The sequence below is a fragment of the Melozone crissalis genome, unplaced genomic scaffold (genome assembly GCF_028551555.1).
Source record: "Melozone crissalis strain CALT ecotype California unplaced genomic scaffold, PUWL_Pcris_2 ptg000029l_1, whole genome shotgun sequence".
Classification (NCBI taxonomy): Eukaryota; Metazoa; Chordata; class Aves; order Passeriformes; family Passerellidae; genus Melozone; species Melozone crissalis.
In genome coordinates, this window is record NW_026535807.1 from 17,991,411 (window position 1) to 18,009,531 (window position 18,121).

At 41.4% G+C, this 18,121-nt stretch overlaps 1 protein-coding gene across 1 annotated transcript in view; it reads left to right on the plus strand.

Annotated features, from left to right (window-relative positions):
* The first annotated feature begins 449 nt into the window (after window positions 1-449).
* The window catches only part of SLC6A11 (solute carrier family 6 member 11), a 105,270-nt gene continuing 87,598 nt past the window's right edge, over window positions 450-18,121 (plus strand). Inside the window, exons 1-5 of the mRNA XM_054281045.1 lie at window positions 450-671; window positions 1,078-1,308; window positions 3,955-4,089; window positions 4,263-4,403; window positions 5,809-5,899. Of these exons, the coding sequence (XP_054137020.1) occupies window positions 1,089-1,308; window positions 3,955-4,089; window positions 4,263-4,403; window positions 5,809-5,899 (587 nt within the window). The 5' untranslated portion in view covers window positions 450-671; window positions 1,078-1,088. The remainder of the gene's footprint in view (window positions 672-1,077; window positions 1,309-3,954; window positions 4,090-4,262; window positions 4,404-5,808; window positions 5,900-18,121) is intronic.

Sequence of the window (18,121 nt, forward strand, 5' to 3'; positions counted from 1 at the left end):
GCAGCAGGGCTGGGACTGCCGGGGATGGGGATGCAGCACGCGGCTGCCAACCTGGCGGGCCCGCAGGTACCATCCCTGCCGAGGACTGCACAGCGGGAACGGGACTGCCGGGGATGGGGATGCGGAACGCGGCTCCCAGCCTGGCGGGCTCGGCCCTGCCCTACCCGCGGTCCCATCCCTGCCGAGGGGCGTGCAGCGGGAATGGGACTGCCGGGGATGGGGATGCGGCTCCCAACCTGGCGGGCTCGGCCCTGGCGGCGGGCGGGGAGCGCAGCCGGGGATGCTCTGCTCTCTGCTCGCTGGTGATGCTCGGTGGTGATGCTGGGTGGAGGAGAAGGAGGAGGAGAAGGAAGAGAAGGAGGGGGGAGCTGGCGGGACAGCCTGAGGTGGGCGGAGGGGGGAGGCGGGTGTTAAACCATCGCTCCGGGGAGGGCTGAGCATTTGCAAATTGCGGCTCCATCCAGAGCGCGGGGAGCATCCTGCAACCCACGCCGGGCCGCCAGCAGCGGCAGGGCAGGACGAGGCTTCCCGGCTCGCGGGGATCCCGAACGCCTCCTCCCCTCCTGGCTGTGCCCTGCCCGCGCTGCCGGAGCCGCAGCATCGCCCGCAGGCAGCGCTAGCACAGCCCGGCCCCGTCCCCGGCGCGCAGGCAGGCACGGGCACAGCCCTGGGTGAGTAATCCCGCAGCTCCCGCCGACAGGCCACAGCCATCCCGGCCCTCAGGTGTGAGCCCGGGAGGTGCGGCGCATCCCCGGCCTCTGGTAGGTCAGCAAGGATGGGATCCTTGCCTGGGGAGGGATTTTTGAAAGGTTTCCCTGTCCACTAGCAAGTTAGCTGTCACCACTTGGAATTACTCCTTCCCTTGCACAGAATTTCTCTCTTCCCCCCACCCCTTTCTTCTCCTTTTCCCCTGCTTTACAACTTTTCCAGCCTTGTGGGGTTGCCTCCCTCATTTTCACCCGCAGATTTCCAGAGGTAACAAGAAGCCAGTGCCACCCTTGGGGATTTCATTGGTTGAAGATCAGTGCCAGCAAATGTCCTAACACACCTGTGTGTTCTTCTTTTGTTCTCCACCAGGCTGAAAAGTCATGACAGCTGAAAAGACTATTCCTATAATTAATGGCAAGCCAGAAGATGCTTTGGACCCAGAAGCCTCGAGTACCAACCTCGTCCACAGCAATGATAAGAAAGTTCATGAAAGAGGGCACTGGAACAACAAGGTTGAATTTGTGCTTTCTGTGGCAGGGGAGATTATTGGGCTGGGAAACGTCTGGAGATTCCCATACCTTTGCTACAAGAATGGAGGAGGTAAGATGGCATCACATGTGGATTTTGATGGGAATTAAACAGTTAAGAGTGCCTTGCTGTGATTTATTGCACTAGTAACAGAGACGTGTTCAGGGTTTCAGTGCATGTGCAGACAGGGAAGCATTAACATCTGACAACTGAGAAAAATCGTTGTGTTTCCCTTTCCCTCTCTCCAAACACTGTGTGGTTTATTTTTACAAGTTGCTGTTACGTTAGTAAATTGACATCTTTTTTTCAGGAGCATTTTTCATGCAGGAGAAGCCAGCATTCAGTTATAGTAGTACACTCTGTCTTCTGCATGTGAATACACACCCAGGCATACTTAACTAAGTTTGTCTGACACAGAAAAGAAGGCAGCACTTCATTTGTCACAGCAGTGTGCTTTGGAGAGGATGAATTTTTTTTTTCTAATAATGCCACAAGGACTAAATTAATTTTGTTTGTTGAATGATTTTTTTTTTTTATACTTCAATGTTCTTTTTCTTTTTCCCTCAGTACTTCCCCAATTCCTACAGCAAGGTAGGGAAAGATGTAAAACTACAGATTGCTGAAAGAAAGCAAGCCCTGATAAATACAACATATGAATGTTATTTGAGAGAGGAAAGAGCAGACTCAACTTCTCCAGAGTATAACATGTGGCACGTATTGGCTATAGCCAACTGTAAACTGTATAAGATAAATGACAGATGAGAATAAGCACATCAGCTTGGGCAGCAGGGAAGAAAGGAAAGTAAATTACAAACTCAGTTTAGAATTCTGTGGACTGGGTTCAACATTCTTCCCACTTAAGGCCTGAGTCAGTGGCAGTGTAAACACAGAGGCTGGAAGAAAAATAGGATGTTCAGGGCTGATAAGCACTGATCTGCTCCTTGATGGGTTGGTTTGCTGTGCCAAATTTCTATTCCTTGTCCCTCCTTATCTGAACTCAGGCATGGTTTTTAGCCCATTTTGTGTGCTGTTCCTACAAGACAAACCCTCCTGTGCAAATTGTGTTTATTGTTGGAAGTTCCTTTCTTTATGTCTCTGTATTTTGGCCAAACTTAGGCAACAAGAGTTCAGCTCTTTAGAGAGTGCTGCTACCAGATCCTGAACGTTAACATGCTGCACATCATATACACAAGCCTTTTTTGTTGATGGTCAAAGTGTTCCCAGAGAACTTTTGGCAGAGGAAATGACAGGAATATATATTTGCTGTGTAGTTTTTTGGTTCCTGCAGCTTTAGGTGCCCATTTGTAGATGTGTGCTGGCTTGCTGTCATTTTAAAGGCTGTAACATGAGGTAGAAAGAATTTCCATCATTGTTTTGGGTGATTTGATGAAAAAGTAATTACTTAAATATCATATTTAATCACCACTGTACTCTTTAAGAATAGAATAAGTGGGTGTGATTTAATTGCTCGTGTCCTGGCACCATGGGACATTTGCCATTGACCAGTTTTAGTCAATGGAGGCTCAGTCTGTGAGCTTGTGTAACCCCCTGCTGGAATTAGACCAGAGTTTGTTTTTAGTGCCTAAATCTGATGCATCCAACTCCTTGGTGTGTGCTGGGGGAAGACAGTGGTAAATACCTGAGCTAGTTGTGAAATAAATTGCTTTTTACAGAAAAAATTTAGAGGCTGCAGTTTGGAACTTGTGAAGTGTGACCTCTCTGGCACTTACTCCAAGTCATAACAGGGAGTGTAGGAATAATCAACTGGAAGTTTGGGCTGTGGATGTTCAGGTTTTGAGGAAAATTAATTTCTTGTGTGTTTAGAATGAGGTATTTTGTGGAACATTATCTCTTTGCAAGCTGGGCATCCTGATGTTTTCTTGTTGGAAAAACAAGCTGGTATTTTGGACTTCCACAAGTTGCATTGTTAAACTTGCTGTGAGAGTGTGTGTGATGATACTGGCCACTACATTATCCAGGGAAATATTCCATGTTTTGTGGAATCCCTATAGATTTCTTGAGAGGCACCTGGGATTCATCCCTAGGGAAATTTCCTGGCTGAGAGAAGGAATTCCTGGTGATGAGATGAGGGAAACAGAGCAGGTGGATATAGTTGTCTCAATTTTCTCATCAGGTGACTGAAGCCCAGCAGCTGTTGCAGGGTGTGGGTGTGCTGTGGTTGGGTTTGCTGTGGTTCACCACCTGTGCTGGAGTTTACTGTCAGCACCCAACCAAAGCGTGGATGCTTTATTATTTTCATAGAATTTCACATCAATATTTCTGGCTGATAAGGCCAGGTCCTGCTTTCTTGTCCTTGCGAGTAGTTCTGAAGTTTTTTTCCTCATTCTCTTTCTGCAATCCTTATAATATAAATAACATGGAAAGGATTTCTCAGATTTAATACCTGTAACACTTCCTCACCCCTGAGAAAAGCAAGGAGGGTGGTGCTGGGCAGAGCAGAACTTTGAGCTGAGCATAGCTGGGATCTTTTCTGTGTTTGAGAGACTGACTTTAGGCTGAGGAACTTTGATCTGCTCTGTTTTAGTCCAAAACCCTGGTTTACAGGTAAACTTTGGATATTTGGGGCAGGAGTGAACCCTTCCTACACTGCACTGATGGCTCCCAGTTTAAGATCCTTCCTTTAATGGAAAAATCCTCTCTGTGCTCCTGTGGAGCCCTGCTCATTCTAACCAACATCCCCTCAATGTTCACCCCCAGGTGCTTTCCTCATCCCCTACGTGGTGTTTTTTATCTGCTGTGGAATCCCAGTATTTTTCTTGGAGACGGCCTTGGGACAGTTCACAAGTGAAGGAGGCATCACATGCTGGAGGAAAGTTTGCCCTCTCTTTGAAGGTAACAATTCTGTGTTCTGCAAAAGAAAGCATTCCATTTGAAGTAAAATGAAATTAATTGTAGCAAAATTGAAGTTAAGATATGCTTAAGAGTAAGCTTTTGTTTTTAAATTAAATACAGCCTGAAAAGCAGAGGTTTTCTTTTGTATCTCACTTTTCATTTTGCTCCTCCAGGCATTGGCTATGCTACCCAAGTTATAGAGGCACACCTAAATGTATATTACATCATCATTTTAGCATGGGCTATCTTCTATTTGTTCAACTGCTTTACTACAGAGCTTCCCTGGGCTTCCTGTGGCCACGAATGGAATACAGGTATGACCTCAGCAGAGATTACCACTGTAAAATCCTCCCAAAAGATTGATTACTATATTGAAATGTCCTGAACAAAGCTATTGATGTAGCAAAATCTGTGCAAATGGGCCAATCTCATCCCACTACAGCAAAAAAAATAGGAAACCTGGAATTAAATTGCCTTGGACCTTTTTGGTTTAGGTCATTGTAAAGCATTTACTCCTCTAGAATAGAATGTCAGCAGAAAAAGACTATGGATTTGTTAATTCTGTAAGATCTTCTGGCTAAATCCCAAGACTCTCATTTGCAATCATATCTATTCTCCCTGAGCACACTGAGTGAATTCTGCAGCAGAGAATGACCTGATGACAGGTTGCAATCTTGCTCTTTCACTCTAATGAAGTCAGGAGGAGTTTGAATGGAGAGGGAAAAATGTTAAATGTGGATCTTTGGAATTGCTCTTTTAAATGCCAGATGTTGAGGGATAATGTTCATCGAGCTACTTCTGGAAATGTAGTCTCGTAAATAATCCTTGCTGCATGTAAAGGAGCCTCCTGCATGCAGGATGAGGTATTCAGGAGGGTTTGCAGGGCAGGGCTCTGCATCTGTCTTCTCGTTTATATAAATATCTGTCATTCTCTGCTTATTGAGTCTCTAGATCCCAAATATCCATGGGGAGGATCTCATCCCACTGTCCTTGTTCCTGAAATTTTGCATTTATCCCTTATGTACAATCCAATTTCAAATCAAGCACCCAGCATGTTGTCTTTCATAGTTTGCCCTAATTGGCCATTTTTGGTGTTCTTTGAGCACACCTAAATCTCCCTGAAACCTTAATTTCTGAAATCTTAGGGAGGTAATTTTGGGCCTAGTGGATGTGGAAGGCTTTGGTATCAATTTTGGCAGCCCTGCCAAGGAGCTTGGCCAGTGTTGTCCGTGCTCGAATGCTCCACAGGGCTGAGCTGCTTTGGCCTTTGTGTTAGAGACAATAACAATAATAATAACAATGATGATAATAGTGATAAGCCAGAGGAAATACCCACTTTCCTTACCAGGAAAAAGTGGCAGCTTAGGGCTGGCCATGTTCCCTTGGTAGCCATAAACCATTGAACCAGCAGCTGGAGTTGAAGCACGTTGTAATTTTAACTCCCAATCCATTGCCTCAATGTTTCTTTCTTCTGCCTGAGGTGATTTTTTGGCCCTGTGCCTCTGGGAAGTGTTGTAACAGAGTCCTGATGGATGTTTCTCTGACTTGTCATAACCTGGTGTTGCAGAATTAACAGATGTGGCCCTTAGTGCCCCTAAAAACCCTTTAACCCACCCAGAAAATGTGGGGGCTTTCCAAGGTGCACAAAGTGGGACATGAACAATAACTGTACTTGCATGTCAACATAGCAAACTCCTTGCTTTTGTGGTTCTTTTCTAGAAAACTGTGTGGAATTTCAAAAACTCAACATGAGCAACTGCAGTCAAGTCTCTTTACAAAATGCCACTTCTCCAGTGATGGAATTCTGGGAGTAAGTGCACAAAAACCTTTATATTTGATCAGATTATTCACTACTTTTATATTTGATCAGACTATTCACTGCCTGTATATTTGATCAGACTCCTCATTACCTTGCAATGATTTGACCATTTACACCTCGTAAACCTGTAGCACTTAGGGAGTGAGTTCAGCTGAAAATTTTCTTATCCTGCCATGGTCAGAATGAGAGTTTTTAACTCTTTTTTAAGAGGACACAAGGAAAGGAATTCCATATCCTGAAAGGACACAGAACAGAGTGTGCCACTTGCTCGGGAGCTTGGCTCCTGCTGCTGGAGGAAAGAGCCTCCAGCCCATACTAATGAGGAGGCAAAGGTGAAAGAAAGAAGATGATTTACAATATTCCTTTTTCTTCATTTTTTTTTTTCTTTTTTTTTTTTTTCCCCTAAATGTTTCTTCCCTTAGGAACTGGAGAGCTACATCCTTATCCTTGTTTCAGCTAACTAATACTCTGGCTTCTGGATCTCATTATTTTTTAAAGGACTGTGTAAGTGTTAGTTATTCAGCTAGAATAACAGCAGAGTTTAACTATCTCCTCTCCCCCTGACTCTGATTTCTTGCTAGACTAAGGGAAGGAAATCAGATGTTTGCACAAGATGAGCTGCTTTTGTGGTGACATATTTTTTCTGACTATAAATATTTAATCAGTGCAGTGCAGTCTCCCATTTGTTCCTTGCTGGGTGTAGTGTGTGCTAAGCCAATCAGAGAAATGCAGTGTTACTTTGAATTCTGAGTGATTTCACAATTCAAAGCCAGTTACACAATTCTGGGTTACTACAATTTCTTGAGGACCCATTGATTTTATTCTGAGGCTGTTTTTTGTTCAGGACAGCAACAGCTACACTTAAAGGAACCAGGAATTAAAACTTCTTGAAGGGAAAACTCTACATTGACATAATTTCCTTCAATCTTAGGACTTGCTATTGTCTGCCTGAATGTCTTTTTCTTGCTACATCAGTAAACTTAGATTTCATGAGTTATTTCAGCAAATAATACTGTTTTTTTTAAAAATAAAATACCTCCCCTCCAAAATAAATAAACCTGAATAACATGAGAGACATGTGCACTCTCTGGGTAAAAGTGAAATTTTATTTTCTGTTAAAAATTTTCAATAATCTGAACATCTAACATCTTAAATCAAGATATAACTACCCACAGATAATATTTCAGAATAAACAAGAGTTTCTCAGGTGGCATCATTTAATGCTACAACTTTATTTTATTTTAGCAAAAAATCTCCTATGGTTCTTTGGGATAATGAGAATTAAGACTTAACATCAGTGGAATAAATGAACAATATATTTTCTCAGGTATTAGCCAATTTATCCTCTGCATTTAAATGATTTTTCAACAATATTCCTAACTCTGCCACTGATGGTAGCTCCAGTTATCCAAAGTAGGAAATGTTTAGTTCAATTCTATGGAGGGCACGGAGTGAGCTTTGTACTCTCATATTCTTATGATTTTACACTCTCATATATCTATGGTTTTACACTCATATTTCTGTGGTTTTGTGGGTTTTGTGTTAGTGCTCATCTCTGGAGTGCCTCAATTCCTGGGTCAGTGTTATTTTGAAGCACACACAAATCCATTTTAAGGATCAGAGATCTCTGAAAATGAAGCTAAACAAGATTCTCCAGCTCCATTTGCAATCAGGTTGCAGTGGATATTAAACCCTTCAGTTCTGGGGCATATTTCCCTACCTGGTATTGGCTAAATCAGGAATAAATTATGAAACTAGAAGGGACAATCAGATTTACCCTGTTCTGTAGCTGGTTTTATGGTCTTGTCAATAAAAAGTTGAAAATACACATTCCAAACCTTTTTAAATCACAAACACACACACGCACAAAAAGGTAAATTAAATAATCTGTTATTTATTTGGAACGTCTTTCTTTATTGTGTCACAGACAAACTTTTTGTAACACCAACAGTTTGCTGGCCAAAATAAGTTAAGATATTCAACTTTTCTACTTTCTCTGTCCAAGTAAAACTGGAGTTGCATAGTTTTGCACACAGGAAATAAATGTACTCTCTTCCTGCTAAGGAAAGTGCTTGCCTTGTTTGAAATTTAGAGTAGTTATGGTGTTGCATGGCTTCAAAATTGAAAAAAAAAAACCATGAAAAACTTCCAAAAAAACTTCTTCTAAAAAAGTGGAAGAATGAGCTTTATTAAAAATCAGGATTGATTTTGCTGTGAAATAACTAATTGGAATTAAGATTCAATTAACTTATGTCTTAAATATCAAACATAAAAGCAGAGCAGGGTCTTGCTGTATAAAGAGCAGATCACAGACCAGTGAATAGTACAAGAAGAGATACTTTGTGTGGAGATAAGTGTTATCAGCAATGTTATTTCCCTCAGCTTGCGGTGGTGTTCTCGTGATGCTGCTTTATGATTTTGTAAATTCTGCTGCCAGGAGCCATAAACTCATTGTAAGCCTGTTGAAACAAATAGTAAAAAGGAGATTTGCTGGAGTAGGGAAGGGGGAGGCTCCAGAAGAACCATTCAGAACCATCACACTTTGTGCTCCCTGCAATGCCAAGGCTGCCATTGAAATTCCTCTGAGTTGTGGCCACTAAAGCCAATTTATTGTGTGAAGGGTTGGCTGTGGGGGGGAAAAAATGGGGGTTTGTGGGATATTTTTTGTGGGTTTTTTTTTTTCCTGTTTTGTTTTGTTTTGTTTTTTTTTGTGTCTATTGATTTAATCTGTGGATTAGAGTGGTAATTGTTGTGCCCAGAGATCCTGGTTGCTTTTTGTGAGTGAGCTTGTTTACATGTGAAACTCAGCCCTGCATCTGTGAAGTGTCAGGCTGGTGCTGCAGCTCCCCTTTCACAGCCATATCCCACAGCTTTTTACATAATCACACTCTCTCTTCAGATGGTTTTAACTAAACCCAGCCTCACAAGGAGAGACTCAGCAATTCCCCAGTGGCTTTGCAGTGCTCTGTGCTGCTCCCAATCCCGGTGCTCCCAGTCTGAGAGCTCCTCGTGCTGGGCAGGCTCAAGTTGTTGTTTCACACAGGATTTACATTCTCTGAGTGCCAGCAGAGGGACAAGTTGGTTTTAAGTGTATAAATGAATACACCAGACCCAAACCATCTTTATTTCTGGCTTTGGAAAGGAATTTTTCCCCTTTTACCTGGTGCTGCTGGGCTGTAAGGCTCTGCCCTTATTTACTCATGACTGGAAGTAAATCCAAGTCCTCAGCTGGTTTCAGGAACGCAAACCCAAACTCCAGCCTCTCTGCTGAAATATTTGTGGATTTTGCTGCTTCTGCAGCCTTGGCAAGTCCTAAAGCTGTGGCTGGAATCAGGCAGAGGTGGCAGAGGATACCTGGCAGTGCCATGAGGGTTTTCCATTTCCCATCCCCAGGTGTGCCCAGGGGATGCTGCTCCCTTAGCAGGAACACTCTGGCTCCTGATAATCCATCTTCTCTCCCTGCCTTGATAACTGCCTCTCACAGAGGGTGAAAGTCTAATTTTAAAATCTTTTTAAATTTTAAACTTTTTAAATTTTTAAATTTTAAAAATTCTAAAAATCTTTGTTAAAACAAACCAACCAAAAAAAGATTCAGAGAAAAATCCTGCAGCAGGCCCTAGGTGCTGTTTTCCTCCTGGTACACTCCAAAGAGCCTCATTAAACTTCAAAACTTTAAATATTTTTGTAAGAATGTAATTGATAACCACTTCTCTGTAGCTGCACAGTGGAAATGGGTTGATCCTGCTGGAGGTGCAGCAAAACTTGGCAGTTTGGACACTCTTTTCTTTTTTTCTTTTTTTTTCTATTTAGAAATATCTATTTCTGTCAGTGTTTTAAGGCTTCATTTGAGTGAGCAGACACCACTGACAACTGATCAAAATTAGGGGATTAAAGGATTTCTTACTCCAGAAGTCCTTGCAAGCTGCAGCCTTGAGAAGTTCCAAATTCTGTGTGTACAGGAAAGCAGCTAAACTGATAAAAATTCACTTTTTATTCTTCAAACCCACTGCTGCTGTGCTCCAAAGGACAGACAAGAGCCCGAATTTCCACTTTTCCCTTCATGCTTGTGCCAGCATTCAGAGACTTGACCTGTTTTCTCCCATCTATGGCCTTGCCCTCATCCCAATTGTACAGCTTGTTTAAGGATTTTCTAAGAAAATGTAATAATTGCACTTTCAAGGCGTGGCACATAGAATTTTTGATGTTCAGAATTAGAACAGTTAATACTGCTAGCTGCTAATTACTGATAAATTAAAGCAGGATATTAAAAACCACCGTAGCTGTGCGTGAGGGTTTATTTACAAGCAGAGGGGAGATGCTCTGCTCCATCCTTTTTTTGCTCTCCTAGGAGAGGAAATTGCCCTGGCAGGTGTGGGGCCCGCAGCCTTGCCCCTGTGCCCTTTTGGCTGCTGCTCCAGTCTGTCCCCAGGGCAGGAATTGGAGCTTTCCAGAGCCTGGGAAGGAGCTGGACAGACAGAGGGGCCACGGTTTTGTGGCTGATTCCACCTCAATGGGTTTTTATTGGCTGTGTAGCAACAACTTGGTGCTCTGTTCAAGGAGCTCTGTCACTCTCTGGAGGGGGTGACACATCCCCAGCCTTTCCAAGTAAAGCCTAGTGAGAAAAAAAACCATTGGTTTTGTCTGGCCTAAAAGAAAAGGGGCTGTTCTCAGCAAAAAAAAAGGAAAAGGCACAAACCCTTTCCTTGCAAAGTCAAAAAAGAGGTTTTTTCCTGTTTCATTCAGGCTGCAAACGAGTGCAGGAGTCACATTGTGGTTAATCCCCAGCACACTGAGGAGTCAGGGGTAAGCTGAGCCTGCTCAGGGTCCAGGGGACCCCAAACCAGCCCCTTTGTGTGTGTCTGGTAGGATATTAAATAGAACTAGCCCCTTTGTGGGTGTCTGGTAGGGCATTAAACACAACCAGCCCCTTTGTGGGTGTCTTGAAGGGCATTAAACAGAGCCAGCCCCTCTGTGGGTGTCTGGTATGATATCAAACAAAGCCAGCAACTTTGTGGGTGTCTGGTAGGGCACGAAACACAACCAGCCCCTTTGGGAGTGTCTTGTAAGATATTAAATAGAATCAGCCCCTTTGTGGGTGTCTGGTAGGACATCAAACAAAGCCAGCCCTTTTGTGGGTGTCTGGTAGGATATTAAACAGAACCAGCCCCTTTGTGGGTGTCTTGTAGGGCATTAAACACAACCAGCCCCTTTGTGGGTGTCTTGTAGGGCATTAAACAGAACCAGCCCCTCTGTGGGTGTCTTGTAGGGCATTAAACAGAACCAGCCCCTCTGTGGGTGTCTGGTAGGACATTAAGCAGTGCCAGACCCTCCCCTTGCTGCCCAGCTCATGAGGGGCTGTGTGAAAATCCTTTTTTCTTTGGAGCCCCGTGAGCTCTCCATCTGGGTTTGCCTCAAGACCGCTGACTTTGCCTGACTTCGCCTGACTTCAGCTGGAAAAAGCAAATGGGATGGGTATCAAAATGCTGTCAATTCTTCCTGTATTGAGATGAACTTCCATGGTTTTTGATTTTTACATTTCCTGTCCAACAGTTTTTCCTGTATTGAGGGCTGAACCTTGAGTCAGGTGATGAACTTCCATGGTCTTTGATTTTTACATTTTCTGTCCAAATTCTGCCATTTTTTCCTGTATTGAGGGCTGAACCCTAACTCAGGTGAATGAACTTCCATGGTTTTTGATTTTTACATTTCCTGTCCAAATGGTGCCAATTTTTCTTGTATTGAGGGCTGGACCCTAAACCAGGTGGATAAAGTTTCCATGGTTTTTGATTTTTACATTTCCTATCCAAATGCTGCCTATTTTTTTCCTGCATTGAGGGCTGAACCCTAAGCCAGGGTGATGAACTTCCATGATTTTTGATTTTTGCATTTCCTGTCCAACAGTTTTTTCTGTATTGGAGGCTGAACCCTAAGCCAGGGTGATGAACCTCCATGGTTTTTAATTTTTACGTTTCGTATTGTATATAACACTTTCACTGTGGATGATAAAAAAATGACCTCCATGTTTGCAAATTCTCCTGACTTTCTCCTGCTTTGGGAATTTGTAGCATTTGGTTGATTCCTGTGTTAATACACAGTCAAGTTTTGGCTTGCAGTAGTGTCAAAACCAGAAATTAAATTTTTGTAGTAAAGGTCATACGTGAGCTACTTAAAATATCCCTTAATTGCACAATTGTTAAAGTTCTAAAGATGCTATTATTGCTACTAATCATAGGTAAACATGCACAGAAACTGAGTGAGGTGCTTGAAATTTATGATCTTTAGAAGCTGTTGGCTTAGATATCCAATTTTGCTGAAAAATGGTAAATCTGTTTTATTTGCAACTAACAAGGGCTTTTTCATTACTGGGGTTAAGATAGGAATGTGTGTTTAGACTTTTACATCTATATATGCAATTTTGCTGTTGTAGGGAAAGAATTACATGAGAAAAGCAAATTTTGCTTGAAGGGGGGAAATCAATATCAAGTGAGAGGTTTAAAATAGTAAAACCTCAGTGGTGCCATGATGGGCTTGGCCAAACCAGCCAGGAGCAGCATGAGCCAAAATAACCAGGAAAAGTAATAATTTTTCTTCTGCCTTTGCCAGGGGTTCATTGGTTTCTCATAACATGCTGGTTTGCTGGTTTTTTTGTGTGGAGTTTTAAAATTATTTTTTGCTTATTATTAAAAAAATTCATTTAATTTTTAATTTAAAAATTAAAATCAAATAATTTAATAAAATTTAATAATTTAATTTAAAAAATTTTATTAAAAGTTCTCCATTGAAAGGCCTCCCTTCAGCTATATCTGGTTTTCTGCAATTATAAAACCAGCTCATCCCCTTTATCCTGAGTTATTATGTACAGCCTCCTACAGATATCTACAGAAACTTTTAAATCTTCTAGAAAACTGAAAGTAGAAAGTGTCTGCACAAACTTTTAAAATTTGGAAAACTGAAAGAAAGAAGTATCTACATAACCTTTTAAATCTTCTAGAAAACTGGAAGTAGAAGTGTCTACGCAAGCTTTTAATTCTAGAAAACTGAAAGTAGGAAGTATCTAAAACTGAAATTAGGAACTGTCTAGATAAACTTCTAAATCTGGAAAACTGAAAGTAGGATACTTCTTTATTAGGTACATTCTTCTTTATTATGTACAGCCTCCTACAAATATCTACACAAACTTTTAAACCTTCTGGAAAACTGAAAGTAGGAGGTGTCTACACAAACGTAAAATTTGGAAAACTGAAAGTAGGAAGTATCTACATAAAATTTAAAATCTTCTAGAAAACTGACAATAGGAAGTGTCTACACAAGCATTTAAATTTGGAAAACTGAAAGTAAGAAGTGTCTACATAAGCTTCTAAATCTGGAAGACTGCAATTAGGAAGTATCTGCACAAACGTTGAAATTTGGAAAACTGCAAGTAGGAAGTATCTACACAAAATTTAAAATCTTCTAGAAAACTGAAAGTAGGAAGTGTCTACACAAACTTTTAAATCTGGAAGACTGAAATTGGGAAGAACCTACACAAACTTTGAAATTTGTAAAACTGCAAGTAGGAAGTGTCTGTACAAACTTTTAATTCTAGAAAAGTAAAAGTAGGAAGTGTCTACACAAGCATTTAAATTTGGAAAACTCAAAGTAGGAAGTATCTAGAACTGAAATTAGGAACTGTTTATCTAAACTTTTAAATTTGGAAAACTGACAGTAGGATACTTCTGGTGCCATTTGCTGTCTGAAATCAATTTGTCCCCTCCAGTAGCTCCCCACAGGACAAGCTGAAAAGTCCCATCCATGTTTGACAAAGTTGCCCACTCCAGGAATTATTTTCTTTACTGGTTGACCACAGGAAAGAGATGTGCAAGACTGGAAGTGCCAACAAATCACATGGAGCTCTCCCAAGGCATATTTTTCATAACTCTGTAATCCCTTAAATATCCAAGTAAAGAAGAGAGTTTTATTTCCAACTGTTCAGGAATGTGTCCAGTACATTTATTCCCTGCCTTGGAATTGGGAATGGGAAGGGCTTTGCTGAGAGGGATTTTAGAGATGCACAAGTAACTGAAAACATCATTTTACAGGAATCACATTCCTGTTCACACAGGTTTTTGGCTATCTCAGCATGGATACTGTGTAAAGGACAGATTTCCATGCAATTCATCAAGCCTCTGTCTACTTTTGGCTCTTCAAAAATATAATAATGAGAAAAATCAAATGTTTAGACACTTTTTAAGAGTATTTCCCAAATATGGCTTTGTAGGTTCAGGATGTTAACAAAAAGGGTGGTTGCTTGGGATTTTAAATCCAATTAAATGAAGTGGTTTTAATGTGCAAAAATGATAATGAGCACAGGCTGCAAGAAACAAAACAAAACAACATCATTATTATTATTATTATTATTATTATTATTATTATTATTATTATTAGTTATTTCACTGCTTTGCACTATATTCTTATATGGCAGCAGAATTGCTTTTTTGTGTCAGGAGGATTTCCTGAGGAAGGTCATTAAATATTGCCCTGGAATTCCTGGAAAGGCTCCAGGACATCAATCAGTGCAGGCCTTGAAGCATCACTATGGGCACTGCTGTCCTCTGAGCACCAAGGAAATTCACTAAAATCCCCCAAAATCACTGAAATCCCCCCAGATCCCTTCAACAGAAATCTCTTCTTTAATTATTCCATAGCTGGTGTCCATAGGTTTTAGTTCACACAGGAAAAATTGATCCAGTAGAATGAATCTGGATTTAATTAATAATCTGTAATTTGTAAGTGCTACAGCAGTGATATTTTATGAAGACCCAGGAGCTGCAAATGTGGACAAAGCATTGAGACCTCCCAAAATAATTCCTGTCCATTTACAGCTTTATTTTTTCCCTTTTGAGCTGTAAGTTCTTTTTTATTCCTTGTGCCCCCCGCTCTTTTTCACATCTTAGGGTTTTTTTTTGTGACTAGAGTTTAAGGCCAGTGAGATAAGAAATATGTTGACAGAGGAATTTTTTCAATTTTTAACATTTTTTTGCCAGTCAGGTAATGGTTTTCTTTTGGCCTGTTCTGTGAGGAAGAGATAAGAGCTTATCACCATTCATTTGTTACGTGAATTTGTAGCCAAAAACTCACAGTGAGGGTCTGTTTTACAAGATCATGCAGTAGCTCTCAATATTTTGTGCTCAGTAGTTCTCATTTGATGAACATTTAATTAATAGTGAAAAGCTGGGTACAACTGTACAGGTTTTCTAAAAGGCTCCACACAAATTCTGAGAGGCATCAGCTTGACTTGATTTCTTCTGGGTGCTTTCAGTTCACATCTGGTTCTGTGTGCTGAGCTAATTTACACCACTCGAGGTGAACAATAAGGGAGATTTTTGTTGCTGGATGACTTCTTCAGAGAGGAGAAGAGGGAAAATTACAAAAAAAAAATGCCTGAAGGAGTCATTGGATACATTGAGAAAAGACACTGTAGAGCAGAGGTGAGTGGAGCAGCACAAAAAGTGATTTAACAGGATTAAGCCCTTGGGGTTGGTTAAGTTGCCATGACTTCAATGAAAGAGGAGTAAGGAAAATAGGTCAGGAATGGGATGTTCTGAGTTTATCCCTCACTGTCTCAGTGTGAGAGGTACACAGATACACAATTATAAAAAGAAAAAAATAACATATTTATGCATTATTATTATACATATATACACGTATAATAAATTATATTATATACATGTATATACATTATACATGTATATAATATAATTTATATTATATTATACATTATATTATTATATTATACATTATATTATTATTTATACTGTCAAACTGTACTGACCTTGATGAGCCAGGGGTTGACACAAGAAATGTGTCATTCTTTTCATATTTAGCATGCTGTACTAGAAATTTCAGAGTAAATTTATTGTATTTGCTGGGAGATGTCCCGATGAAGGGGGGAAATCTGACTCCATGTTCTCAGAAGGCTAATTTATTATTTTATGATACTTTAATATAGTAAAGAATACTAAATTATACTAAAAGTACAGAAAGGATATTTACAGAATTCTAAAAGATAATAATGAAAACTCGTGACTCTCTCCAGAGTCCTGACACAGATTGGTCCTGATTGGCCAAAGAGTGCAAACAACTCACAGCAGAATGCAATGGAACAATCACCTGTGGGTAAACAATCTCCAAACGCATTCCACATGAGCACAACACAGGAGAAGCAAATGAGATAAGGATTGTTTTCCTTTTCTCTGAGGCTTTTCAGCTTCCCAGGAGAGAAATCCTGGGCGAAGGGATTTTATCAGAGAATGGGAATGCTACAAGAATTCTGCAGAGGAAATTTCACTTTTAAATTGGAGGTGTGTAGAAATGGGTAATGAATGGAACAATGTTAAACCCTGGCAGGAATTTAAGGAGAAGGAGCTGGATAGCAGCAAATGTGGCTCAGCCGGGAAGGATTCATTCTGTTATGTGTAATTCACACTGGATCTGCTGGAAGAGGTGAATATTTAGAATAATGCTGTAGCTGAGGGATTCTTGCTAATGTGACCACAGGGGATAGTTTGTCTGTTGCTTTGAGAAACAAGCCAAGGATGGAATTCAGTGGATTTCCAGAAATGAAGTCTTACACGTAAAGGAATTTCAAATAAATTTATCTCAATCTGTAACCCATGGATTATCTTCTAAAAGCTGAACTCCTTCTTTCCAATCCTTCAGCACTGATGTCTGGGGAGCACATGTGGGTGTCCAGCAGTATCTGTCAAGGACCTTTTCAGCTCTTTTAGAAACCTGTGGGTATATTTCCTATTTTAGATTTTCCAGTAAACCTCCAAAAGGGAGGTTTGGACACTACACAGAGCCTGGAGCTCTTATTCTGGATATTCCAGAAAAGCCAAAGTGCCAGCCCATGTTTACTTGCAGGGAGACTTTTGCATCCAGACTCTCTCTTGATTTTAAATACTTTTAGTGACTAAATATGATTTTAAAAAAATCCATTGGCATTTGTTTAATTTTGTAGTTGTAGCTGTGCTTGTTCTGGAGGTGTTTCAGTGATTACCACACCACTGCCCCGGGAAAACACCTGGCACAACCAGCCCATGTTTAATTTCCTAAATATCAGACTCTAAAGGAGGGGAAAGAAAGTCTGAAAGGAATAATTTCATTTTAAGGCATTATCTCTCAGATAATTGCCATCTGTAGGGTGTTAATACTGTCACTGTGCCACTCCTGCCCATGTCACCATCACATCAGGGCACAAGACAGAGCAGGGTCAGGCAGTGCCCAGTGTGTCTCTGCTCATCCACATTGGAGGATTTGGGTGGAAGGAAGGTCAGAACCAATTTAGTGCAGCCTGAGGGGTGTGCTGCTGAATTCTGGATTCTGACAGTGATTCAAGGTGTGCTCTGTGTAGGGCAGGAGCAGTGTCCAGCCCTGGGAGCTGCTGGAGGAGCCCAGAGGAGGCTCCAGGATGAGCAGAGGATGGAGCAGCTCTGCTGGGAGGAGAGGCTGGCACAGCTGGCATTGTTCACCTGCACAGGAGAAGCTTTGGGGTCACTGAACTGTGGCTTTCCATCACCCGAAAGGGCTGCAGGGAAGATGGAGAGATGTGGGAAATGGATTTGTAGAAAAATTTTAAAATTTTATAGAAGGTTTATATGGTGTGTATTTGTATGCAAACTTTGAGAAAAGAAATGTTGGTTTAGAAATGTTATAGAATAGGATAGAGATTGTTGAGAGAAATGGAACTACAAGCAAGACATCCAACAGAGAGACTTTGGACAAGGGCATGGAGTGCCAGGAAAAGTGGGAATAGCCTCAGACTGAAAGAGATTAGGGTTAGATGGGGTATGGGCAGGAATTGTTCCCTGTGAGGGTGTTGAGGCCCTGGCACAGGTGCCCGGAGAGCTGTGGCTGCCCCTGCATCCCTGGCAGTGCCCAAGGCCAGGCTGGACAGGGCTGGGAGCACCTGGGATGGTGGAAAATGTCCCTGCCATGCCATGGGGTGAAACTTGGTGATTTTTGAGGTCCCTTCCAACCCAAACCATTCCATGAGTCTGTGCCACTCTGGGGTTAAAGCTCATAAAGGTTATCACTGCTCAAATATGTGCTCTCCTCCTGGAAAAGGGAGAGATCTCCCACACATTTTTGCCCAAGTCCCTCATCAGAGGTATGTGATCTTCTAACTATTACTTTTTGTTTATGCAATGAAACTCAAAAAGTCTCTAATCTGAC